The sequence below is a fragment of the Rhinoraja longicauda genome, chromosome 27, assembly GCF_053455715.1.
Source record: "Rhinoraja longicauda isolate Sanriku21f chromosome 27, sRhiLon1.1, whole genome shotgun sequence".
Lineage (NCBI taxonomy): Eukaryota > Metazoa > Chordata > Chondrichthyes > Rajiformes > Arhynchobatidae > Rhinoraja > Rhinoraja longicauda.
This window is the reverse complement of record NC_135979.1, coordinates 7,663,890-7,689,350: the sequence shown is the minus strand read 5'-3', so window position 1 is coordinate 7,689,350 and position 25,461 is coordinate 7,663,890. Positions and strand designations below refer to the sequence as shown.

The window sequence follows — 25,461 nt, the reverse complement described above, 5'->3', positions numbered from 1 at the left end:
CAGGCTGAATAAATATACTCACTCTTTATCTTTTTACTTTCTTCACCTCGCTTTTTCTCAACATCATCTTTTGATAATGAAGACCTCTTCACTGGTTTTTTTCCTGCCATTGTATTCTAAAATTCCTGATAAGCAATATAAAGTAGTTTAGGTGACGAAATAGACAATAATACATATGCATGACTTGATAGCATGATTTATCTGCATCAACATTCTTGACAAAATATCCCATCTTGTCTGAAGGGTCCCAACCCCAAACGTCACCTATTCCATCCATTCCCTCCACAGATGCTGCCTAGCCCGCTGAGTTTCTCCAGTATTTTGTACTTTGCTCCCATCTTTAGAAACCCTTTGTGAAATAAACCATTTATTTATGAGTAGAAACAATGAACTGCAAAGTTTGGTTTATAAAAAATACCCGTCTGAATTTTCTGAAGAAGGGTCCTGACCCGAAACGTCACCTATCTGTGTTCTCCAGGGATGCTGTCTGACCCACTGAGTTACTCCAACACTTTGTGTTATCTATTATGACTGTTGCTTTTATTGTGAATGCTGAATGGATCCAGCATATTAATGACAGATTCATTCTGTGCTAACTTCTTGATTCAAATATGCTATTGCACCAAAACATTAGAACATTTTCTCATTAAGACACTGACTGCAGATTCAGCAGGCTATATTTTAAAGTATGTCTAGACTCTGGTAACATTAGGCTGCCTTTCGGGCCATCATGCCAATGCAGCTCTTTCAAAACAATTCAATCCCTCAATTCTTTTTCCCCATAATCTCGATTTATTTACTTCCCCTCAAGATTCCTTTCAAACCCATTTTCAAAGTGAAAGAACACAATTCCAAGAAATTAAAAAACACATCACTTCCTCGGCAAAGATTTAAAAAATAAACCAACTGGCCACAATTTCCAATGACGTCCCTTATCATTTTGCCACAAACACTCGATATCCAAACAACACTCCACCGGAGAGAAACTCAAATTCTAAGAAAGCTCAAATGTTTGCTGTCATCTCCACGCACTCACCCACACTGCGCAACTCAAATTCTTAAAAGACAACTATTTCTAAAATGTGGAGATCGCTGACAATTAGACAAGAACGTCACAAAAATTGTGCTCCAAGGCACAGGCACGGAGAAGGAGAGGAGACCGAGCCCGGCCAGAGAGGAAGGAGGGAGAGAGGGAAGGAAGGAAGGAAGGAGGAAAACTCGGAGCTCAGGCCCGCCGCTTTCAAACTTCCCGCCTGCCACAAATACGGCCGCCTGTTCGAGCAAAGGAAAACTTCCATAACAGGCGAGCGATGAGCTGCCCGGGGCGAGGGAGGAGATGTACATGTCATGGGGAAGAGGAAGGCACGGGAGGGAGTAGAGGGAGACTTGGGGGGAGGGGTAAGAGGGACACATGAGGGGGGTGGGACACATGGGGAGAAGAGGGACACATGGGGAGAAGAGGGACACATGGGGGGGGGGAGGGACACATGGGGGGGGGGAGGGACACATGGGGAGAAGAGGGACACATGGGGGGGGGGGAGGGACACATGGGGAGAAGAGGGACACATGGGGGTGGGAGAGGGACACATTGGGGAGGGAGAGGGACACATTGGGGGGGGGGGAGGGACCACATTGGGGGGTAAGGACACATGGGGGGGGAAAGGGTAGACGGCGGGACAGGCTCGACGAAAGAGAGAGGGAGACACCGGGAGAGTGGGACACGTGGGAGGGAAGGGGAGAGGGAGACATGGGGGAAGGAAGGAAGGGAGAGAAGAGGACACAGGTTATGGAAGGGGAGAGGGAGGACGGGGAGAAGGAGACACGGGTGAAGGAAGGGAAAGGGAGACACGGCGGGGTGGGGAGGTGGGAGAGCGCGGGGGGGGGGGGGGGGAGGTGGGAGAGCGCGGGGGGGGGGGGGGGGGGAGGCCGCAGCGAGCGGGAGGGAAGGTCAGCCGCTGCCCCTGCCCGGGTCTGATCCGGGCCCCAACGGGGAGAGATAGGGGTTAACACCGCCACCGACAGCAGCAGCAGCGACGGGACGCGAAGTTAACGCGCGGCCGCCGCGCCCCGAGGGCGACGAGAGGACGGGTTATATTTACCCGCTCTCTTCACTTCTCTTCCCTCAGCGATCCACCCACCGCAGCCCGGTCTCCCTGTCTGCCAACTGCGCACGCGCATACACGGACCCCAACTCACCCGACCCGCCGCGCGTGCGCACTGCGGGGATGGGAGGGGGACGAGAGCGCGCACGCCACCCCTGACCGGCCCGCCGCGCGTGCGCACTGCGGGGATGGGAGAGGGGCGAGAGCGCGCACGCCACCCCCTGACCGACCCGCCGCGCGTGCGCACTACGGGGATGGGAGGGAGGGGCGAGAGCGCGCACGCCACCCCTGAGCGATCCGCCGCGCATGCGCACCGCGGGGAGCGGACGGGGTCGAGAACGCACACATTGGAGCTGCTGCCGCTGCGCGTGCGCACAGCGGAGAAGGGGCGAGAACGCGCGCACTGCTCCTGGCCGCCTACTTGCGCGTGCGTACTGCGGATGTGTAGATAGGTGGCCCGACCCGCCGCGCCTTGGGGAAGGGATGAAAGAGAGCGCACCCTTTGGAATGGACCAGCGGACGCGGCAGAAGCTAGCTCCGACGATCGACACAAAATGCTGGAGTAACTCAGCTTCTCTGGAGAGAAGGAATGGGTGACGTTTCGGGTCGAGACCCTTCTTCAGACTGAGAGTCAGGAGAGTGGGAGACACTAGAGATATGCAAGGGTAACGTGTGAAAACGACAGATCAAAGCGGGCGATGTTAGCTGAGGGGAAGGTGTCAAGGAGGCAATCTGTAAAATTAATCAGGACAGTGAAACTAAACTGAGAACTGGGGTGGGGGAGGGAGGGAGAGGGAAAGCAAGGGTTACTTGAAGTTTGGGTAATCATCTTGCTTTTCTTCAATGTTACTATAGTGGCTAACATACACTCACAGTTGCCATTCTCCAATACTGCAAAAGTTATTGTTTGAACTGCAAATAGTTGGCTAGTTTTCAAGAGTTAGATTTAACTCTTAGGGCTGAAGGAATCAAGGGATATGGGGAAAAAGCAGGAACGGGATACTGATTTTAGATGATCAGCCATGATCACATTGAATGGCGGCGCTGGCTCGATGGGCCGAATGGACTACTCCTGCACCTATTTTCTATGTATAGTACTCTTAAAATGTTTTAAGTAACATTTTGCTTTGTACCCTTTAATATCTCGTTTCCCTCTCCCGACTCAGTCTGAAGGGTCTCGACCCGAATACACCCATTCCTCGTCTCCAGAGATGCAGTCAGACCCGCTAAATTACTCCAGCACTTTGTGTCTATTTTAATTAACATTTGTACCAATTATTGTAGGGACGGTGAAGGAATGAGTCAGAATAGTAATGCTTAACTATGCTAAATAATCATGGGAAGCCCATTAAAGTAATTTGAATGTTCAGCTTCATAAAAGAAAAAACTCCCAAGTTTTGGTCTACAATATACTTTACAGAATTGCTTCTTAAAGGCTCAGTGAATAATTTAAAAAATTGGATTAAAACCAAAATAGTATAACTCCTTAAAATCGAACATGGTGGGGAAGGTGATTGATATTTATGTTTTTTAGCCAATTCAGTAGATCTCAGCTCACATCTTCCACCAATAAACATTTTAAAACTACTCAATCTATCCAGGATTATGCCACGCCATTTCTAAACAGATGATCAATGCTGATCTCCATTCCCCCACCTTGTGTTCACATCGCCTTGGGCCCATCTGTACAAAAAAATCCTCCAGCATAACGCACGTGTCGACATTGTCATTCGTGTCATGTCGTTAAACCTAAATTCCCAGCCAGGCTACTCTGGGTTTTTTTAAGATACTTCAAAACTGTCACTTTGAACAGTTTAGTGACTTATCTTGAAGTCTCAAATTTTCAATTATTGTCATTGCTCCACTGAAGTCTTTGGAAATTTCACTATATTAAAGGTGATAATCTGAATTGTCACAAACTACCATGTTTAGGGTAAAACAAGATAATTTTAGCTATTTATGGTACGTTCTCCAGTGGAAGTTCTACATTTGTGATCCTTGGATAAGACAGTCAGGTTTTAGTCAGGGTGAAACAGCTGAAAATGTTAACATGTTGGCAGTGTCTTAAGACGGTTACTGTTTTACCAGTAAGCAACAGCTGCGACTGAGCTTAATACTTTAAACACTAGCTCTATTGGATGTTTCAGTTCCTATACACAGCTGTTGATAGAATATCATCTTGGGATGAACACCATTAATAAGAGATCACTGCAGCGTTAAGGAATATCAACTCAGAAGATCAAGATGTTTGGGAGAAGTTAAACAAGGACACTGGTGGCAGTTGTAGTTTGGGCACAAGTAGTTACATTGTACAATAGTACAGTATTAAAGACATTTAAGGCAATAATTGAGGAGACTGCAGTTGCTGTAATCTTGAGCACAAAAACTTTGTAGCTCATCACATCAGGCATGTCGAACAAAATAGATGCTTTCAGTCACTTTCTTCAGTCTGAAGACTCAACATGCCCATTTCCTTCTCAGATTCTGCCTGCACTGCTGAGTTCCAACAGTAAATTTTGTTGAAAATGAATTAATTACAGGCTATTTAAACAAGATAGACTTTAGCGAAGATAGACACAAAAAGCTGGAGTAACTCAGGACGGGCAGCATCTCTGAAAAGAAGGAATGGGCGACATTTCATGTCAAGACCCTTCTTCAGACCAATTAGTGATGAAATGAGAGATAAAGAATGAATGATATATGCAAAAAAGAAACGATGATAAAAGAAACAGGCCATTGCATGCTGTTTGTAGAGTGAAAATGGGAAGCTCGTGCAACTTGGGTGGGGAAGAGATAGAGGGCGAATGTTTGGGCTACCTGAAATGATATAAATCAATATTCATACCACAGGGTTGTAAGCTGAAATATGAGGTGCTGTTCCTCCAATTTGCGTCTAGCCACACTCTGACAATAGAGATCTAGGACAGAAAGGTCTGTGTAGGGATGGAAAGGAGAATTAGTGTCCAACAACCGGGAGATCAGGTTGGTTCAGACGGGCTGAGTGAAGGTGTTCTGCCCGGCCAGTCTGTGTAGGAAAATAACTGCAGATACTGGGACAAATCGAAGGTATCACAAAATACTGGAGTAACTCAGCAAGTCAGGCAGTATCTAGCAGAGAAGGAATGGGTGACTTTTCGGGTCGAGACCCTTCTTCAGACACATCTGTGCTTGGTTGGTCTCAAATTTAGGTAATTTTGAAATGGGATTTAGCCATGTTGATCGTTATAAGTTGCAATAAGGAACCAATAGTTGCATTGTAATGAACTTGTGAAAAGGCATGTGAAAATATAACACATGCTCACTGCACAAGCATCAGATCGGCTTTTAATACGACGCACGTGGGAGTATAAAATTTCTGATAACCCGTGGTCATCCAAGTTTTGTAAAGCCAGTCCTGTCCCTTTAAGGCATTAAGATGCATTTGCAAAATGATTTAATCTGCACTTCAACAAACTTTTATTTAAGGTGCAATACAAAAAGAAAAACGAGTACATGTCAAATTTAAAATTTCAAAACAATTGTGTTCTGCCTCTTGAAACCAAATGTTGGCAACTCCAGGGGATAAAGGGTATTAAAACCCAATGGGAGTCCCTCTGGCGATCAAGTGAAACATCTTGTTGGCCGTCTTCTTGTTGTGGAGTACCAGGGAACCTGAAATAAACCAGAATCATTGCAATTGGCAAATAAACCTAGCTCTTAACTATTAGAAATATCAAAATATCTCTTCCAATGCACATTGCAATGCAGGAGGAAATCAGAGCACCCAGAGAAAACCCACATGGTCAGAGAGAGAGAACATAAAATCTCCGTACAGACAGCACCCGTAGTTGAGATCGAACCGGGTCTCTGGCGCTGTAAGGCAGCAATACCATTGCACCACTGCTTTAATATGTTGCAGTCTTGGTATTGAGGGCAGCTTGATGCCCAGGGAAATTGTAAGTGGAAGTCTAACACTGCCCAATTTGTTGAGTGATCTCAATGGTTTGAGTTTCTGGTTTGCAAGGTTATTGTACCGCGCATGGTTTATCTTCCCAGCCACTGTAGACTGAGAAGGTCTAGGAATATACACGATGCAGTCCTTACCAGCTTAAAAGCTGGGGACACTTGCTCTCCAACGGCGTGGAATGGGACTGTACGTCACAGACCAAAGGTCTACGCTCCCACATGCCACACGAACAGAGCCAGACAAGAATAAACTTGCTGGATGTCCACGTTGGGTTAAGTTTAGAGATACTCTTATGCTAAGGAATGACCATTTCAACACATCACCTTTGCATTGCATCGCCCTGCATTCCTGGCTTTCAGCCGATTCCCCAGTTGAAGATGGACACATCTTTGGTACTGTGCAACACAAAAGCAAAGCAGATCAACAAGTCAACAATCAACCAAAATCAATACCATTCACGCTCATCTTTATTCCAGAATCAAGGAAGCAATTGTATCCTGCATGGTTTATCTCCTCAGACACTGCAAAGATTGAGAAGGTCTAGGAATATACAGGGTGCTGCCCTCACCAGCCGTGACTGGGGACTTGCTTTCTCTCCAATGTCATGGAACAGGACTGTACATCATAGACTACAAGTCTATGCTCCTACACGCCATACAAACAGCCAGATAAGAGTAACCTCACTGGATGCCCACATTGGAACATTAATGGAGGTGCCAAATCCACCACTGGCTATATTTGCAAGACCATGGCTTTACAAAGAGTATTTTGCAAATTGGCATGGGGTATAATTACAAATATAATTGGGATCATGTACAAATAAATGTGTTATATTCTACTTGGAGCTTAAATTTGGTCAACAACTAATACTCACCATAAGATCTCAGCTACCTTTGCCAAATTTTCTCTCCTGCAAACAAAAGGCATAATTTAATTTGGAGTTCTCCATACCATTCCTACTGAAAAAGCTACAAGCAGAACTATACATTTAACTTAATGGCCTGGTTTCTTCAATTGTATTCAACTCAGTCAACCTTAAATTCTTGTGTTCAAAGACCATAAAGATTTCATGCTCATCAGATATTAAATGATAATCCCCAAAGAAACTAGTTTAATCGAAATTAGCCATGAAATTACTTGAAGTTATTTTTGATGACAGTGCCCAATAATCCACTTTATGGAATACTTTTGACAAAGGGCAGAAGCCCCAAAATGCAGTGGATAATCTCAAAATTCTTCCATCAACCAGTAAAACAAGACACTGTTATTGCTTCCACAAACTTCACCATGGCATCAATAAAGTGACAATAATAAAACTATTTTTCTTCAACTGCCCACTCAATAATCCAGTAGATTCACATTTGCAATGGTTTATTTGGTTTAGAAATCTGACATCATGGCACACACACATTTAAATATATGAGAATGGGACCTGGTCATCACCGTAATAAACATTTGATGTTAAAAATGAACCATATCAGCATCACTTGACCAAGCCACTTGTTGAGTCAAATCAAAACAGAGAAGAGCCAATAATGTAGTTCAATGGGCCTGATCAGAGATAAGTCGAGTCGAGTCGACTTTCACAACCTATCCATGTGTAGGAACGAACTGCAGATGCTGGTTTAAATCAAAGAGACACACAATGCTGGAATAACTCAGGACAGGCAGCATCTCTGGAGAAGGAATGGGTGACGTTTTGGGTCGAGACCCTTCTTCAGACATCACCTATTCATGTTCTCCAGAGATGCTGCCTGATCAGTTACTTCAGCATATCTTCTCCCTCCCCCCTCCCAATCTATATCTGTTCAAGAGCAGTCTCTTTTAAGATACATATATAATCGTAGAAACCACAACATAACCAAACCATCAAGATCTTTGAAAAGAGAATGGCCATTGTTGACTTCATGCTGATTTAACCACTTGCCAAATTTTTAGGCTAAAGAAATGTCCCGATTTTACACAACAGTTGCAAAAGTAGGATCTGAAAGCAAAAAAAGCTGCAATGCTGGAAATTAAAACAGAAAATGCTTGAAGCACTTGACATTCTGATCAAAGGCCATCAGGCTGAAGTGCAAAATGATTCCTCAGATGTTATAGACATGTACCCTATATGGTTTATCTCCCCAGTCACAACAGACAGGGGAGGTCTAGGAATATACAGGATGCAGTCCTCACCAGCTCAAAGCCAGGGACATGGTCACTCTCCAACGACATGGAATGGGACTGTACGTCATAGACCAAAGTCTACGCTCCCATATGCCACACGGACAGTGCCAGACAGGAGCTGCTGGATATCCACGTTGGGGGGGGGGAAGGGAATGCTTTTTTTAAAAAAAATAACGATTCACCAGCTCACCTCACCTGAAGCATGTCTGTTCGCACATTCCCAACTTGCAAGCTTCACCCACATTGGACGTGGATAAAATTCAGCCTTCCTGGAGAAGAAACGCGTTAAAACAAATCAGAGTAAGCCGCAACTCCATTAACCTTTCTGAAATATTAGCAATTTCCACCCCATTCTCAATCTTACCCACAATTTTCAATCATTTTCCCCCAATCAATAGTCCATACAAGGTTTATCTCCTAGGTCACTGCAGAAACTAGGGTGTCTTTGGAATATCTAGGGTGCTGCCCTTACCAGTCCAAAGTCAACTCTCATTTTCCCCAAAACATACGTACACAGATGATGCAACTTCATTTCACAGAAAACTGATGCAGTTCATGTTGCAAGAACACAACCTCCCTCCCCAACAACACAGGGGGCACCTATACTAGGCTTGTCTTGCACAAAGTAAAGAAAATAGTGTAGGTATCTCACAACAAAGACACCTAGAATGTGCACAATTACAGACACATTTATAAATAACTAAGTGCTCACTTTTCTAATTTCACATCAAACAACATCTGAACCAATTTACCGTAAGACATTCAGCAGCATTTATCCAGTTGTTCCTCTGGCCCCATCTGATACATGTCCAGTGGATAGTTATCAACATCATGGAACATTCACCTGTTAAGGAACATCCACGCATAAATCAAATAAATTTGCTACTTTGAAAAAAACATTAAATTGATAAAATTGAACATTTACCTCCATAAATAATGCAGCTAGTTTCAGGAATCGATTCCCGTGTCCACTATATGATGCCATTGTACTGTGGAAAGTAACAAGTGCAGTTGATTAATTTACACAGGTGCCATTTCACCATCAGCCCAAGCACGTTTTAATTTAAAGTTTCTCAACCACAGCATTTTGCAGCCAACGCCAAAACTTAAAATTTAGTGCATCTGAATGACCATTGCACATGTCCACAGGTGAAAAGGTCACATCGTAACTCTTAACCCAAGCATCTTTTGATTAGGCACAGCATCTCATGCTAATCTACCCCTTACATGTACAACTACCTGACCAGATCCCAAGCCATATTTGAAAACTAATATCCAAAATAGATCCACATGCAGACTTAATGTCCATTAAGATCCAAATGAGAAATGAAGAGTATTACAATTTGCCTCTTTAATGGCAAGATATGCCTCAATAGATTTTTAAATATATATCGAGGGCCATGATGCAATAAATACACGGAATACATTCAGGTCCCAGTGATGATGGGGAAGGACCTAAAACTAGAAACATAGAAAATAGGTGCAGGAGTAGACCATTCGAGCCAGCACCGCAATTCAATATGATCATCCAAAATCAGTACCTCATTCTGGCTTTTCCCCCCATATTCCTTGATTCCCTTAGTCTTAAGAGCTAAATCTAACTCTCTCTTGAAAACATCTAGTGAATTGGCTTCCACTGCCTTCTGTGGCAGAGAATTCTACAGATTCACAACTCTCTGGGTGAAAAAGTTTTTCCTCATCTCAGTCCTAAATGGCCTACCCCTTATTCTTAAACTGCGACCTCTGGTTCTGGACTCTCCCAACATTTCTCCTGCATCTACCCTGTCCAATCCTCTATGAAATTTATAGTTAAAACAAGCATTAGAAGTAAGAGTTAAAGAGAGCAGCCATTCAGGCTGAAAACCTAGGATTGGCAACACGTGGTCAGGAGCCAGAAGGAAAAAATAACTTGGATCACGGGAAACAAATTGCCAGGGTCAATACTTTAGTCATGATCATATAATGCAGAGCCCTTTGTCCAGCAGGCCATGCTCCCCATTAAACACATTTACACTCATTGCACGCCTGTATCACCAACCTCTCCCAAATCCCCCCCTCTTCCACACACGTAGAGTAATTTACGAAGGCAGATTACTGGTCGGGGTGGGGTTTTGCTCCAGCGAGTTCGTAACAAGAGGCCGGATGAAGCCGCACACTGGCCTCCCGGGAGGCACATGGTCCCGGCAGCCGGCAAATCCCACCCCGCTGGTCCGCCACATACGGTCCCCTGTCCATAACGCTGGCAACCCAAGGGAGAGCCATAATCTGCCGGCCGTGCATGGGAGAGCGGAGATGAGGAGAGGAAGGAACTCCCCCAGGCACAAGGAGAACGTGCAAACTCCACACCCGAGTTCTATACTTCATCCACTCACTTTACAACCAGGGACAATTTACGGAGGTCAACTGGCGTCAAAAATTCCGTTTTACTCCCACTCAATTAGCGTGTTTTGAAGCGTGGGAGGAAACCAGAGCACCCGGAGAAAACCAACAGGTCACGGGGAGAATGTACAAACCCCGTAGACAGTACCCGTGGTCAGGATCGAACCCGGGTCTCTGGCGCTGCGAGGCAGCGACTCTACTACCGTGCCGCCCAAAAGACATCATATATCACACTTGTGAATTCTAAAATAAAGCGGTGGGTTAGTGTCCACACTGTCCTGCCCGTCCGAGAGGCTGTGGCCTTAGTTGAGAAGTTGTTGGGGGGGGGGTTACGTAGGTGCAGGAGGCCATTCGAGCCAGCACCGCCATTCAATACGATCAAGGCTGATCATCCACAATCAGTTCCCCGTTCCTACTTTCTCCCCTATCCCTTGATTCCGATAGTCCCAAGAGCTAAATCTAACTCTTTTTTGAATGCATCCAGTGAATTTGCCTCCATAGCCCTCTGAGGCAGAGAATTCCACAGATTCACAACTCCCTGGGTGAGAATGTTTTTCCTCATCTCAGTCCTAAATGACCGACCCCTTATTCTTAAACTGTGGCCCTTGGTTCTGTACTCTTCCCCCGCTGGTCCCCGGCCTGGGCCTCCCCACGTTGCTGGTCCCCGGCCTGGGCCTCCCCACACCGCTGGTCCCAGCCTGGGCCTCCCCACGTCGCTGGTCCCGGGCCTCCCAACACCGCTGGTCCCCGGCCTGGGCCTCCCCACACCGCTGGTCCCGGGCCTGGGCCTCCCCACGTCGCTGGTCCCCGGCCTGGGCCTCCCCACGTCGCTGGTCCCCGGCCTGGGCCTCCCCACGTCACTGGTCCCCGGTCTGGGCCTCCCCACACCGCTGGTCCCCGGTCTGGGCCTCCCCACACCGCTGGTCCTGGGCCTGGGCCTCCCCACACCGCTGGTCCCGGGCCTGGGCCTCCCCACACCGCTGGTCCCGGGCCTCCCCACACCGCTGGTCCCGGGCCTGGGCCTCCCCACACCGCTGGTCCCGACCTGGGCCTCCCCACGTCGCTGGTCCCGGGCCTGGGCCTCCCCACGCCGCTGGTCCCGGGCCGCGTTGAGGACCAACCCACACCGCTGGTCCCGGGCATCCCCACGCCACACTGCTGCGCTGCTCACCTGCCGGGTGACGCCACTCATTCATCCACTCGGCGCGGCTCCAAGAGACCGCACGTCCCCCCGACCCGCCCTTTTATAGGCCGGCCGCCGACCGCGGAGAGACAGGCCGATCCGTCCACCGCCTCCTCCCGCTGCAGCGCCGCCACAAGGCCGAGAGACGCAACGCTCCACAAACCGGAGACAGACACAAAGTGCTACAGTAACTCAGCGGGTCAGGCAGCATCTCTGGAGTGAAGGAATGGGTGACGTTTCGGGTCGAGAAACCTCTTCGGGTCGAGAACATTCTTCAGACTGAGAGTCCAGTCAGGGGACATTGGATAGTGTCTCTTGGTGACTGCAAGATCCCAGAGACAATACTTGCACAATCTGGTGCCTTAAATGTCAAAGTCATTGAGTCATAAAGCATGGAAACAGGCCCTTTGGCTCAACTTGTCCACACAGGTCAACATGTCCCATCTACACCTGCCTGCGTTTGGCCCATATCCCTCGAAACCTGTCCTATCCATGTACCTGTCTATTTGGATGTTAAACGTTTGTGATAGTATCTGCTTCCACTACCTTCTCCAGCAGTTTGTTCCATTCACTCAACACTCTTTGTATGAGAAATGTACCCCTCAGATTTCTATTAAATCTTTTCTCCATCACCTTAAACCTATGTTCTCTGGTCCTCGATTCCCCTACTCTGGCCTAGAGACTGTGCATCTCCCCAATCTCTTCCTGTCATGATTTTGTACACCTCTTCCACTCCAAGGAATATAGCCCCAGCTTACTCAACCTCTCTATGTAGCTCATACCCTTGAGTCCTGGCAACATCCTTGTAAATTGTCTATGTACCCTTTCCAGCTTAACAACTCCCCAACCTCTATTGATGTCGTTCTGCAACAGAAAGCAGAAGATGCTGGAAGTGCCCACAGATTTTGCTCTTTCCAATGCGCCCAGCCATTTCTTGATGTCACATGGAGTGAACTAAACTGGTTAAGTGATCTAAGGAGAAAGGCACAGTGAATCATCTACTCGTCATTTCTGTTTGAACAGCTTTGTCTTAGCACTCAATCTGGGCCCAGCCACTGAAGAGGTTGTGGATGTACTTGAAACCACCTTTTTTCATTAGCTGCATTTAGAAAAAAATCCATTACCAAATCATCATTACATTAAGTAGGACTGCAGACCTTTGATTACGAGATTCCACCAGTAGATGGAACACCATGACTGCAGAGTGTACGATCTAGAAAATCCACTCTAATTACTTAACTGGGCAATGTAGTTATGCGCTCAATTGCATGGCTGAGGAAGTTCGGCGTGGCCCCAACAACTTTCACCAACTTCTATAGCTGCAGAAAGCATTTTATCGTGATGCATCACAGCATGGTTTGGGAACAGCTCCATCCAGCATAATCAAGGACGAGTCTCCCCCCAGTTACTCCCTCTTCTCCCCTCTCACATCAGGCAAGAGGTTAAGAAGTGTAAAATTGCACAGCTCCAAATTCAGGACGGTTTCTTCCCAGCTGCAATCAAGCAATTGAACTAACGTATCAACAACTGGAGAGCGGTCCTGAGCTACCATCTACCTCATTGTAGACCCACTATCATCGGACTTTATCCTGCATCTGTAGTGTGGACGATTTGATAGTAATCATATAGTCATTCCGCTGACTAGACAGCACGCAACAAAACGCTTTTCACTCTACCTCGGTACACATGAGGATGTACATGATTATCAAGCACTGTACATTGATATACTAAACTGTTTAGCACGCATATAGCCGTGTTGCAGTTTCACTGTGTTGACACTTCATTTTGAGGGCAGTGAGGATATGTCAAGCCATCAGGTTACAGATTGCAGTGGTTACAGTATATTTCCACCGCGGCTCCTGATCCAGTTTTAATCTGCGGCATGTTGTACAAATTCCATTTAGCACATTTTGGTATTGGATTATTATTGTCATGCATACCGAGTTGAAAAACTGTGTTTTGTGTGGACTATCCAATGAAGTCCTACCATATTTGAGTACAATCAGGTTTTACATAAGTACAACAGAGAGTGCAAAGAGACAAATGAACTAAGAGTGCAGAATATAGTCTTACAGCTATGAAGAAAGTGCAGATTTTTTTTAAGTGCAAGGACCGCGACAAGATGGGTTGGGAGATCAGGACCACACCCTTGGCTTATAAGAGGTTTGATCAGTAGTCGAAACAGTGGAGAAAAAGCTGTTCTTGAATGTGGTTGCATGTACTTTCAGGATTTTCTATCTTCTGCACCACAGGATGGCGGAGAAGAGGGAATGGTCAGCGTGTAAGTGGTCCTTGATTATGTCCGGTGTTTTCCCAGCCAGCGTGGTGTAGATGAAATAGATAATGAAGGCTACATCACCAACTCTCCGTCATTTCTGCTGAGTTTGTCGTGACATACAACATAATAAGGATGTTCTCAGTTCAAATGTGTAGGAAGGAACTGCAGATGATGGTTTAAACCGTAGATTCAAAAAGCTAGGGTAACTCACCATCTGAAGGGTCTCGACCCGAAACGTCACCTATTCCTTTTCTCCAGCGATGCTGTCTGACCCACTGAGTTACTCCAGCTTTTTATGTTATCAGTACAAAGATAGGAGTCTGGCTCCACGTAGATTATACGATGGTCACTTTTATACATTTTATTGTAAATGGTGTATCTAGCATAGGGAGGTTAGTGAGCACAAGGCCAAGTTGGTTTATCCATTGTTGGTGCACTACCTTCCTGAGACAGTCTGGAGGCCACCACCTTCAGGACTTCAGCTTGGCTTGTTGGTGGTGTTAACCAACCTTTCTTGGTGATGGATATTGAAGTCTCCTGGCCAGAGTACATTTTGTGCCCCAGGTACTATAAGAAAATAACTGCAGATGCTGGTACAAAACGAAGGTGTTTATTCACAAAATGCTGGAGTAACTCAGCAGGTCAGGCAGCATCTCAGAAGAGAAGGAATGGGTGACATTTCGGGTCGAGACCCTTCTTCAGACTGATGTCAGGGGGGCGGGACAAAGGAAGGATATAGGTGGAGACAGAAAGATAGAGGGAGAACTGGGAAGGGGAAGAGAGGGACAGAGGAACTATCTTAAAGTTGGAGAAGTCGATGTTCATACCAGTGGGCTGCAAGCTGCCCAGGCGAAATATGAGGTGCTGTTCCAATTTCCGGTGGGCCTCACTATGGCACTGGAGGAGGCCCATGACAGAAAGGTCACTCACTATGGCACTGGAGGAGGCCCATGACAGAAAGGTCACTCACTATGGCACTGGAGGAGGCCCATGACAGAAAGGTCAACGCAGAAACTTTCCGTGCACTTTACAGGTGTTTGACATAGAGGAACACTGATTCATATGTTGAGGAAGGTTTCCTAGTCTATATTTGACCAGATGCCACAAGACGCAAGGATTTACAGCGCTATCCTCCTGAGACATCTTTCTGTATGTCCTGTTTCTGCGATGGTTGGTTTTCAATTTGGTTTTTTAACCTTCCTTGATGTTGTGAAAATAGGTAGAAGAGTACAGAGCGATAAGGATATTTATAACAGATCACAAAATAGATTGGATTTGTGATCAGGCAAAGACTTGTCAAACAGTGCTAAATAGGCAAAAGTGTAAGATCAAAGAGTTCAGTAGTAGTAATTACAAGGCAGGTCCACTCATTGGTAAAGATTGCAAGTGAGTAGAGTAAGATGGGGTCTACATATTCTTATGCACAAAATGCACAAATATTGGCAAGTAATTGCCAATTAACACCAAGTATGCAAATTGTAAATTGGCCTTCATTGATCGGTGGTTGAAATTTAAAAATAGGGAAGTAATGTTAGAATTGTATGGTATGAACTACTGTGTTTCCTTGATCTAAGGACATGCCAGTAAATGGCATTCAATAGAACAGTCCCTGGAATGAAAGAACTGTCCTGTCACAAAAACAAAATAAACTCGTCTTTTTATTCTTTTGAGATTAACAGAACAACGGGTGATCTTATTTAACAATGATGATGTCGAGGTTTCCCTCAGTGGGTGAGTACTTAATGAGCGGACAAGATTTGAGAGAGCAATCATTTAAAACAGAGGGTGGTAAACCTTTGGCATTCAATACCTGAACTTTGTGAAGACGAGATCGCTGGAGATATTAGTGGTATATATAGTTTTGACAGTGAATTGGAGGCTATGTGGAACTGACACAGAGGAGTCGAGACACAAGGAACTGTGGCTGCACAGTCGAGGGAAGGAACAATGGAGGACCCGGCCTGGGGGGGGGGGCTGCCATGAGGAGGTGGGTGGGGGAGGGGGAGAATAAAGGGGGACCTGGCGCATATATTGTGTGGCGCCCTTATGTGGCGACTATTTGCCTACCGTGGGTATGCAAGCAAAGAATTTCACTGTGATTTGTCACATGTGACAATAAAGTATTCATTCATTCATGCTGGAATCTTGCATAGAACGCAAAGTGCTGGAGTAACTCAGTAGGTAAGGCACTATCTCTGGAGGACATGAATGGACAATGTTTCTGGTCAGGACCCTCCTTCAGATTTATTTGTACAAATCAGGACAGGCTCTTGTGTCCCCCCACAACAGCCAGCAGTTTAGATCAGGTTCTTGTTAACCCTAACCAGGCAACGCTTTTCACATTATCTACATCCAGTTTGCGTGGGAATTTCCACTCTGCAAAGCTTACTGAAATAGTTTTGATACAAGATGGACATTAAAAAAAACAGATTCTCAACTAATAGAAATCTATTTTTTAATAAAATAAAGCAGCACTGAATGAGAACAAAATACACCAAAAAAAACCCAATTTATTAGAGCAACAATAATTGTTCAATTATTTACAACTCATATGAAAATGTACATACAACAACTATACAGACCGCAAAAAAATTCACGTGTCTTTGTTTAAAATTTCTGATGGGAGGCGCTGGATTTCAATTTGGTCTTTTGACCTTCCTCCCAGTCCAGCTGCATTTCATAATCGAGGAACAACTACAGACAAAGGTTGAGAGCCAATTTTAAATCCTGGATCCTCTCAAACACAAAAACACCATGATGTGGGTTCAATTAATAAACTTAGCTGTATCGGGGAGAAGAGGTACAAGGAAGACCATTTTGAGATATCCAACGCATTACAAAAAGGAATTGTATTAACATATATCTTGCTAAAAATATTACATACATGTGCAATAATTCAAGTCCAAAGAGGGGAGGGCATTGTTAACCCTGCAACATTGTATGTACTGGCTTAATAAAAATACTAATATTTAATTTTTAGCAGTTTAGCAGGCCCATTAGGCTCCAGTGTGTCACTGCGCCCCTGTTTTCCCACCTTCCCTCTCATGGTCACAGACCAGAGGAGGGCAGCCCTGAAAACCCTCGAGTACTTGCCCCATCTGGCTATTTCTCAAGTGCAACTTGGCTCTTCAATAGCCCACCACATCGTATCCTGCATGTGGGTTTCCCACCAGGAATTAACAGATCAGGAGCGGGAACCCTGAGTTGTCTCTCCTCCTCAGCCCAAAGACCCCCCCCATCGAGGATAATTACAGTGCCTAGACTGTTAAACGCGAGCTCCAGGATAGCTATCAGGAGTTCCGAACAGGGACCTTTCTGAGCTGAACAACACTATCTATTGCATTAATTAGCCAACCATTCTATAACCCTGCCATCTGTTAGGCAAGGATATTACTGTATTATTGACCCCATCAAACAATAGTAGTGTGGCACCGACGTGGTTCAAATGCCACTCGTCACAATGATCTGCATAAAACAAAATGAAAGTGTGATTTTAAAGCTTCTTCTTATTAAAGAGCCCTCCATATTCCTGTCAACTTTATATGCACAAAGATAGATGAGGAACAGAAGAGAAACAAAAATGACAATGCATATCGGCTGTCATGATTGAAACTGACGATGTGTAGCATCACAGCGAAACTGACCATTAATTCGATGGTTGCTCAGCGATCTCCTGGTTTTAACTGCAATGCTGCTGCAAATATTTTGTTAGCATTATGGTCTATTATTGAAGCCCATCAACTAAATCGGCAAATGCACATCAACTGTTTAGATGGGATTTTATGGAGAATCGTGCTGCCAGGGTCTACACCGAAGTTCTACTTCAAGATGTACTTTGACCGTCCCACTCGTCCGTCTACAAACAAGAATCTTGAACTTTAGCTGATGTGGCTTCGAAGGCTGAAAATGTTGCAAATGAAATTCGGCAAGAGTTTCACGCGTTCAAAAAAAAAACTCTCAGCAAGTTCGGTAGATCGTTTCCACCCATTATTCACATTCCAGTGCGAAAAAGGATTAGAATTAACTGAGCCGTTCCCTTAGCTGAAGAGCTAATATAACGCACATAAGATGATTGAGTTACAGGAACAAAAGCAAGGAGTTGAAAAACAAATTGCATTCTTCACTGCCAACCTGTCCGTGCTATCGCCTGCCAGAGAGCGAGACTGGGAAAATTAATTTGTTATAAATTACAAGGCAATTTAAAATGTCAAAGAGATAACATTTCATACTAGAATGGAAATGTTTCAGTTTGGTTGAGAAGGAAATCAATATAGTATTTTAAATGGATTCTGTTTTTTTTTAAAAGTTACAATTATACTTTTATTCAATATTTAAATATGAAGACAACTGTGTACATATTCACTCTAAATGAAATAGGGAAGTGCAGCTTTTCCATTGAGGCACGATTTAACATTCAATGCAAACCAGTCACTGCCTATGTACAAAGGTTTATAATTTCCCTGCCTAAACCCAGACCCTTCCCCACTTCCGTGGTGTCTTAGGATGAAAGGCACCTGATGCTATAATACATTCCTTTCAAAAGAGACCTGCTTCAGTGAAATCAGCACTTATTGATTTTTGTTTTTTTTAAAAAGGAGAGGGGAAATGACAAGAAATTGGGCGCCACAAAACCCTCCAGTCATTATTCTAAGTTTTTGTTGTATTCCAAGAGTCCATTTTGCTCCTGAAGACACCAGCAACTAAAAGGCAATGGAACTGATGGTGGTTGTGAGGATAATGCAGAAACGTAAGGCCTGATAGCTTCTTGGGGTCCAGGGTGATTCGGCAATGGGTGACGCTCAGTCTCCAAATGGCTTTCCTTGAGACGTCGACATGTGTGCAAATACAAAATCAAAAGGGATAATATGTCTTGAGAAGGGGTTCGTTCGGGAGATGGTGATCACAGTCTATACAAAGATCTACTCTTCTTTCATCTCTGGTTTAAAAAAAAGGAAAAACAGTCATTTCCCCAGCACACCATCCCAGCAACCGTTAGCAAGTGCTGTGATTTTGAAGCAACTGTAGTATTGTATAAATCTGGAGGCGCAGAAACAGATATAATCAAGGGAAACCTCCATTTCGAGGATGTATGAACTGATTTACATATATGTTTATCAGGCTTTGATTTCTTTTCCCATGGCACCAGGTTCACTGAATTTGTACTGAATACATTGTACACCATTGCCAATACAACACGGCTTTAGGTACAGCTCTCGCGCCTCATCCCCATCTCTGCGCAGATTCCATATAGCTAGATTTCTGTTTACTCTGCACACATTCTTAAGGCCGATGGAACCTAAAGAGAGAAAACATAATTAATAACAAAGTGCACAACTATCTTAATTCATACAAGCCCTTTTTTGTTGTTGTTTCTCCTCCTAATCTTGTCTCAATTCGATTATTGTTTCCAAGTCAGAAGGTTGTGGGATTATGCACAATTCTGAGATTCTGAATATTTCTAACGTTATCACTTTATGTGGCACTGAGAAAGCATTGCCACTTTGGAGATGCCACCTTTTAGGAGTGCTCTTAAATTAAGGTGCTCTCTCTCTCTCTCTCTCTCCTCCAACATTCTATGGTTGTACTTCAACGAACAGCAAAAGCATTTTCTCAGTGGGGGCCTGACGATATTTTTATCTATTACTAAAATCAGATTATTTGGTCTTGTTCCTGACTTTGGAACTTCTGTGTGCATATTACAACATCATCCCAGTTTAAAAGTGATTTATTAACTGTGTATCTTGGAAGTCATCAGAACACGAAAAGCTTTTCCCTGCACTTCAATGGCTGATAGGTTAATGCAATGGCTGATAGGTTAATGCATCATCCAAATCGATTCTGAGACACACAACGGGCAACAGATCGCAACAGCGAGAAGAGTTGAGTTTAATTTCGTATAGAGATACAGCGTGGAAACAGGCCCTTCGGCCCACCGAGTCTGCGCCGACCAGCGATCCCTGCACATTAACACTATCCTACACGCACTAGGGACAATTTACAATTATACCAAGCCAATTAACTTACAAACCTGTACGTCTTTGGAGAGTAGGAGGAAACCGAAGACGTCGGAGAAAACCCACGCGGTCACGGGGAGAACATACAAACACCGTACTGACAGCAACCAAAGTCTGAATCGAACCCGCTGCAAGCGCTGGAAGGCAGCAATTCTACCGCCGTGCCACCCTTCCTGGTTTATATTTCCAGTGACCTGTTTCCAAAATTGCTGTCTGTGTTGAATTTGTACATTCTCTCCGTGACTGCATACATTTTCTTCAAGTGCTCCAGTTTCTCTTTAAATCCCGATGATGTGTGGGTTGGAAGGTTAATTGGCCACTTTAAATTAACCCTCATGTGCACTAAGTTTTAGAATCTGGGGAGAGTTGATGGGCGAATTAAAAAAAACAGGAGGTGTTCACCTCCCTTGAATATTGATCATGCACTCATGAAAGCACCTTGTACATGTTAGCAAGGGCACTACGAATTACAGGTCGACAGTGGTAAGAACATCAGCCAAGATCTTAACTTGGTGAAAGAAACTCCAAAGGCTGATGGATCTACTGCATGCTCCTACAAATTCGAGCTAAGTTACTCAGGGACAAAATCTGGAAGGATGTATTCCACATAGGGTCAGAGAAATCTTGTGCACTCTGCCCAAAAGACTATGAGTATATTGAGTAAGCGAACTTTCAAGGCTGAGATTGACATACTTTTACCAGGATCCAAATTGGTCAAATGGGCCGAGGCATGATCCGAATCCTAAGCAGGTGTGAGGATGTTAGTTTAGTTTATTGTCACGTGTACCGAGGTACAGTGAAAAGCTTTTGTTACGTGCTAACAAGTCAGCAGAAAGACAATACATGATTACAATTGAGCCATTTACAGTGTATAGATACATGATAAGGGAATAATGTTTAGTGCAAGTTAAAGCTAGCAAAGTCCAATCCAGGATAGTCAAAGGGTCACCAAAGAGGTAGATAGTAATTCAGCGCTGCTCTTTGGTTGTGGCAGTGCTGAACTACTATCTACCTCTTTGGTGACTCTCGGACTATCCTTGATCGGACTTTGCTGGCTTTACCTTGCACTAAAAGTTATTCCCTTATCATGTATCTGTACATTGTAAATGGCTCGATTGTAATCATGTTTACGTCGCCTGGGTTGGGCACCATCTTGGAAGCATGAGAGTGGGCCCCTCCTGCCTTTTGCTGAACTTACCCACAGCACCTGTGCACAGGGCAGGGAGTTGTGGCACCAGTCAAAGGTCAACGTTCAGAAGTGGTGGAGTTAGCTGATTTCCCCCTTTAATGCCTCAGGAGAACAGAGAGGCAGATTGCAGCACGCTGGTAGAAACAGGGAAGTGCAGATGCTGGTTTGTACCAAAGATAGACACAAAGTGGTGGACACCTAATCTTTGTGTCCATCTTTACAGCACAGTGGTGTTGACGTAGAGGACACCAAATCAGAAATCATGCAGACCTGAAAGGTTAAACACCACTTGGGCAGCGCAGTCTTTCTCCAAACTAAGGGTATGCTATTTAGAAAGATAACTGATATTTCCTACGTTATTTTGAGAGCCAAAAGACTGAATTTACCGTGTATACATCCTGCTTTCTTCATGCACCTCCATCTCTTGACTTTTGAATTCATTTAGTTCTTTGCGTATTGCTGCCTGTAAGGGTGCAACCATGAGAAAAGGCTTTGTGAAGTAAATCTTCATTTTTATTCCAAGTAATTGCATCTGTCAAAAATATCTTCTTTACCATGCTAGAATCTCTCATGTAATGTCTAATGAAGAACACCTTCCAGTTAACAGCTAATTTTAAAATGGAATGATTACTTGCCCTGGAAGATTGCTTTTGTTTGTTTTTGAGGGAGAGGGGTTATTCATACACAGGCGTTTAGATCAATTTAAAGAATAGTTTCCTGACTCAAACAAAACATGGAAGCTAGCCTCTTCATTGCAAACAAATCCCTTCATCTGAGTAAAGGTATTGAAAGTATTTGTTGTGTAAATGTTTGCACTTGTAGGGAGATAAAATCTAGTGGCCATAAATATTTTAAAGTTATTGATAATTCAAAGGATTTAGAAGGCATTCATTCAGCAAGACCTGTGACTAATGGTGTGCCTCAGGGTACGGTGATGGCCCCGTTACTGTTTGTCATCTATATCAATGATTTGGATGAGAACATACACGGCAAGATTAGCAAGCTTGCAGATGATACAAAAGTGGGTGGTTTTGCAGATAGGGAAGATGGTTGTGAAAAATTGCAGCAGGATCTTGATCAATTGGCCAAGTGGGCTGAGGAATGTTTGATGGAATTTAATGCAGAAAAATGTGAGGTGTTGAATTTTGGGAAGTCTAACATGGGCAGAACCTAAACAGTGAATGGTAGGGCTCTGGGTAGTGTTGTAGAGCAGAGGGATCTAGGAGTGCAGGTGCAGGGCTCCCTGAAGGTGGAGTCCAGGTAGATCAGGTGGTCAAAAAGGCTTTTGCCACATTGGCCTTCATCAGCCAGAGTATTGAGTATAGAAGTTGGGAGGTCATGTTGCAGTTGTGGTTGGACATTGGTGAGGCTACATTTAGAGTATTGTATTCAGTTCTGGCACCGTGTTATAGGAAAGGTGTTGTCAAGCTGGAAAGGGTGCAGAGAGGATTTACGAGGATGTTGCCTGGACTAGAAAGTTTTAGCTATAGACAGAGGTTGAGTAGGCTGGGACGCTATTCCTTGGAGCACAGGAGGATGAGGGGTGATCTTATAGAGGTGTATAAGATCATGAGAGGAATAGATCGGGTAGATGTACAGAGTATTTTGCCCACAGTAGGTGAATCGAGGACCAGAGGACATAGGTTTAAGGTGAAGGGAAAAAGATTTAATAAGAATCTGAGGGCTAACAAAGGGTGGTGGATATATGGAACAAGCTGCCAGAGGAGGTAGTTGAAGCAGGGACTATCCCAACATTTAAGAAGCAATTAGACAGGTACATGGATAGGACAAATTTGAAGGGATAGGGACCAAATGCTGGCAGGTGGGACTAGCGTAGCTGGGACATGTTGGCAGGTGTGGGTAAATTGGGCCGAAGGGCCTGTATCACTCTATGACTCGATGAGAGATTAGAAAGTAGAACAGAACACTGACGATTGGACTCTTGTCGTGTTGGAAGGAACTGCAGATGCTGGTTTACACTGAAGCTAGCTAAAAATGCTGGAGTAACTCAGCGGGTCAGGCAGCATCTCTGGAGAGAAGGAATAGGTGACGTTTCAGGTCGGGACCCTTCTTCTGACCTACAAGTCTGAAAGACCTACAAGTCTGAAGACTGGTCTCAACCCGAAATGTCACCTATTCCTTTTCTCCAGAGATGCTGCCTGACCGCTGAGTTACTCCAGCATTTTGTGTCTATCTTGGATGCTTCTCTCTCTGCTTGAGAAAATTAAGGGCTATTGATGTCAATGAACATGTATCAGATGATGCTCTTAACTCAACTGCCATCCAAGCTCATGTTGTATGAAGGCAGTCAATTTTACAGTCAGTTAATGACAACATTACAGTTAACTTATATAAAGTCCTCGGTACCTTATCTGCTGGTGTTAATTTAGTCCAGGGCTTCTCTGCCCGTCGATCGTAGTCGTGAGCATCCGTCACTTCAACATACTCGTGGAACCGTAGGATTTTTCTTGCCTGGAGTTCTGCCACTGTGGGTCTTTCACTGAGCTGGTTATCAGAGATCACAGTCACAAAACAGTGAAGTCTCATAATAGTAATTTAAAAAGCTTTCCGATCATGCAGCATTTGCCAATGATCATACAGTAGAATTCTCAAACTGGGGAAAAAAGATTATCCAGATCATTTTGGAAACACAGACAATGGGAAGAGTTACCTCTGTTCGTCCTTTTTATTTGGAGATTAGTGGAGCAGCACAAGAAAAGTATGAATAGGATGATGCCATTTGACCCTTTGAACCTGTTCTACCATTCAATATTAATGCCTGAGCTTCAAGCTCAACAGCACTTTCTAGCCCTATATCCACAACCCTTTTTCCTCTAATATTCAGCAATAAGACCACAGAACATAGGAGCAGAATTAGGCCCTTCAGTCCATTGAGTCTACTCTGCCATTCAATCATGGCTGATCTATTTTTCCCCTCTCGACTCCATTCTCCTGCCTTCTTCCCGTAATCTTTCACGCTCTTCCTCATCAAGAAAAAATCTATAATCTTGGCTTTGAATGTGCTTAATGCTGACTCTGTACTGCCGTCAGGGATGCAATTTTCAAAGAAATGTCCCTACCCATAATTTTGAGACTTGATCCTTAGTTCTAAACTCCTCGGCCAGGAAAAGTACTGTCCCTAGATTTGCCCCATGTACCCTAGGAAAAGTGTTCAGAGAGGCCACCTTTCAATCTTCTAAACTACAATGAAGAGGTCAAGCTTATTGAACGTCCTAACAATAGTTACACTATCTTGGGGATTTATCAGGTAAATCTTTGCTGCACTCCTTCTGTAGCAAGCATATGTAGACCAACGTTGTACACAATGTTCCAAGCTCTTCATGGCTACGTATAAAACTATTAGAAGATATCCATATTGCTAAAAGATTTAAGTAGAAGAGTAAAGATCAACACACTATTTGCCTATCTAGCTGCCAGCTGAATCAGATTGTCAGCTTAAAAAACTTTACAATGACAGCAGTTCCCTTTGAATGTTAAAATGTCTTAATCTCTCTCCATTTAAAAAAAGCCTTAAGTTCTAGGAGCAGAATTAGGCCATTCGGCCCATCAAGTCTACTTTGCCATTCAATCATGGGCGATCCATGTTTATAACCCCTGGCATCCTTACTAATCAGGAATCTACCAATCTCCACCTTAAAAATATTCATTGACTTTTATCCATTTATCCCGTGTGGCGGCGCCTAACGGCTGCGGCTCGCTGGCAGTCTGTTCGTCTTTTTTTCCTTTTTTTTTTTGTTGTGTGTCGGTGTTGGGATGGTTTTTGTTTTTGTTTTTTGGCTGTGTATGTGTGGGGGGTGGGGTGGTGGGGTGGGGGAAACCTTTCTTTTTTAGGTCTCTTCCTCGCGGCGTGGGGCGCGGCTCGGCCGCGGGGCCTTCCATCGCCCGGTGCGGCTCGGCCGCTGGACTTAACAGTGCCCGGTGCGGCTCGGCCGCGGGGCCTTCCATCGCCCGGCGCGGCTCGGCCGCGGGACTTTACATCGCTGGTGCGGCTCAGCCGCGGGACCTAACATCGCCCGGCGCGGCTCGGCCGCGGGACTTAGCTGCGCACGGTACGGCCGCGGGGCCTTCCATCGCCCGGTGCGGCTCGGCCGCTGGACTTAACATCGCCCGGCGCGGCTCGGCCGCGGGACTTAGCTGCGCACGGCTCGGCCGCGGGGCCTTCAATCGCCCGGCTCGGCCG

General features: G+C 44.9%; 2 protein-coding genes, 1 long non-coding RNA gene and 3 other non-coding genes across 13 annotated transcripts in view; all 6 read right to left on the bottom strand.

The window, feature by feature from the left end:
• Positions 1 to 2,211, bottom strand: part of rcc1 (regulator of chromosome condensation 1) — a 29,844-nt gene extending 27,633 nt beyond the window's left edge. Inside the window, exons 1-2 of the mRNA XM_078423473.1 lie at positions 2,100 to 2,211; positions 23 to 125 (exon numbers count right to left, since the gene is read on the bottom strand). Of these exons, the coding sequence (XP_078279599.1) occupies positions 23 to 110 (88 nt within the window). The 5' untranslated portion in view covers positions 111 to 125; positions 2,100 to 2,211. The remainder of the gene's footprint in view (positions 1 to 22; positions 126 to 2,099) is intronic.
• Positions 2,212 to 5,573: 3,362 nt separating this feature from the next.
• LOC144606686 (uncharacterized) lies at positions 5,574 to 11,893 on the bottom strand. Of its 3 annotated transcripts, none has more exons than XR_013548974.1 (7): positions 11,768 to 11,893; positions 9,143 to 9,206; positions 8,970 to 9,061; positions 8,408 to 8,486; positions 6,923 to 6,958; positions 6,372 to 6,443; positions 5,574 to 5,753 (listed from the first exon to the last, which is right to left on the bottom strand). It is a non-coding gene; the product is annotated as an uncharacterized LOC144606686 (long non-coding RNA). The 3 variants fall into 3 exon arrangements; XR_013548973.1 differs by having other exon boundaries at positions 8,413 to 8,486; XR_013548975.1 differs by lacking the exon at positions 11,768 to 11,893 and adding an exon at positions 10,590 to 11,270 and having other exon boundaries at positions 8,413 to 8,486.
• LOC144606957 (small nucleolar RNA SNORA73 family) lies at positions 6,108 to 6,319 on the bottom strand. The gene has a single exon (XR_013549019.1). It is a non-coding gene; the product is annotated as a small nucleolar RNA SNORA73 family (small nucleolar RNA).
• Positions 6,537 to 6,748, bottom strand: LOC144606958 (small nucleolar RNA SNORA73 family). The gene has a single exon (XR_013549020.1). It is a non-coding gene; the product is annotated as a small nucleolar RNA SNORA73 family (small nucleolar RNA).
• LOC144606959 (small nucleolar RNA SNORA73 family) lies at positions 8,149 to 8,355 on the bottom strand. The gene has a single exon (XR_013549021.1). It is a non-coding gene; the product is annotated as a small nucleolar RNA SNORA73 family (small nucleolar RNA).
• Positions 11,894 to 16,531: 4,638 nt separating the features above from the next.
• Positions 16,532 to 25,461, bottom strand: part of LOC144606724 (phosphatase and actin regulator 4-like) — a 130,108-nt gene continuing 121,178 nt past the window's right edge. For all 6 annotated transcript variants that reach the window (XM_078423045.1, XM_078423042.1, XM_078423043.1 and 3 more), the window contains 3 exons: positions 23,628 to 23,765; positions 21,647 to 21,723; positions 16,532 to 19,353 (listed from right to left, as the gene is read on the bottom strand). In XM_078423045.1, coding sequence (XP_078279171.1) covers positions 19,338 to 19,353; positions 21,647 to 21,723; positions 23,628 to 23,765 — 231 coding nt within the window. In that variant the 3' untranslated portion in view covers positions 16,532 to 19,337. The remainder of the gene's footprint in view (positions 19,354 to 21,646; positions 21,724 to 23,627; positions 23,766 to 25,461) is intronic.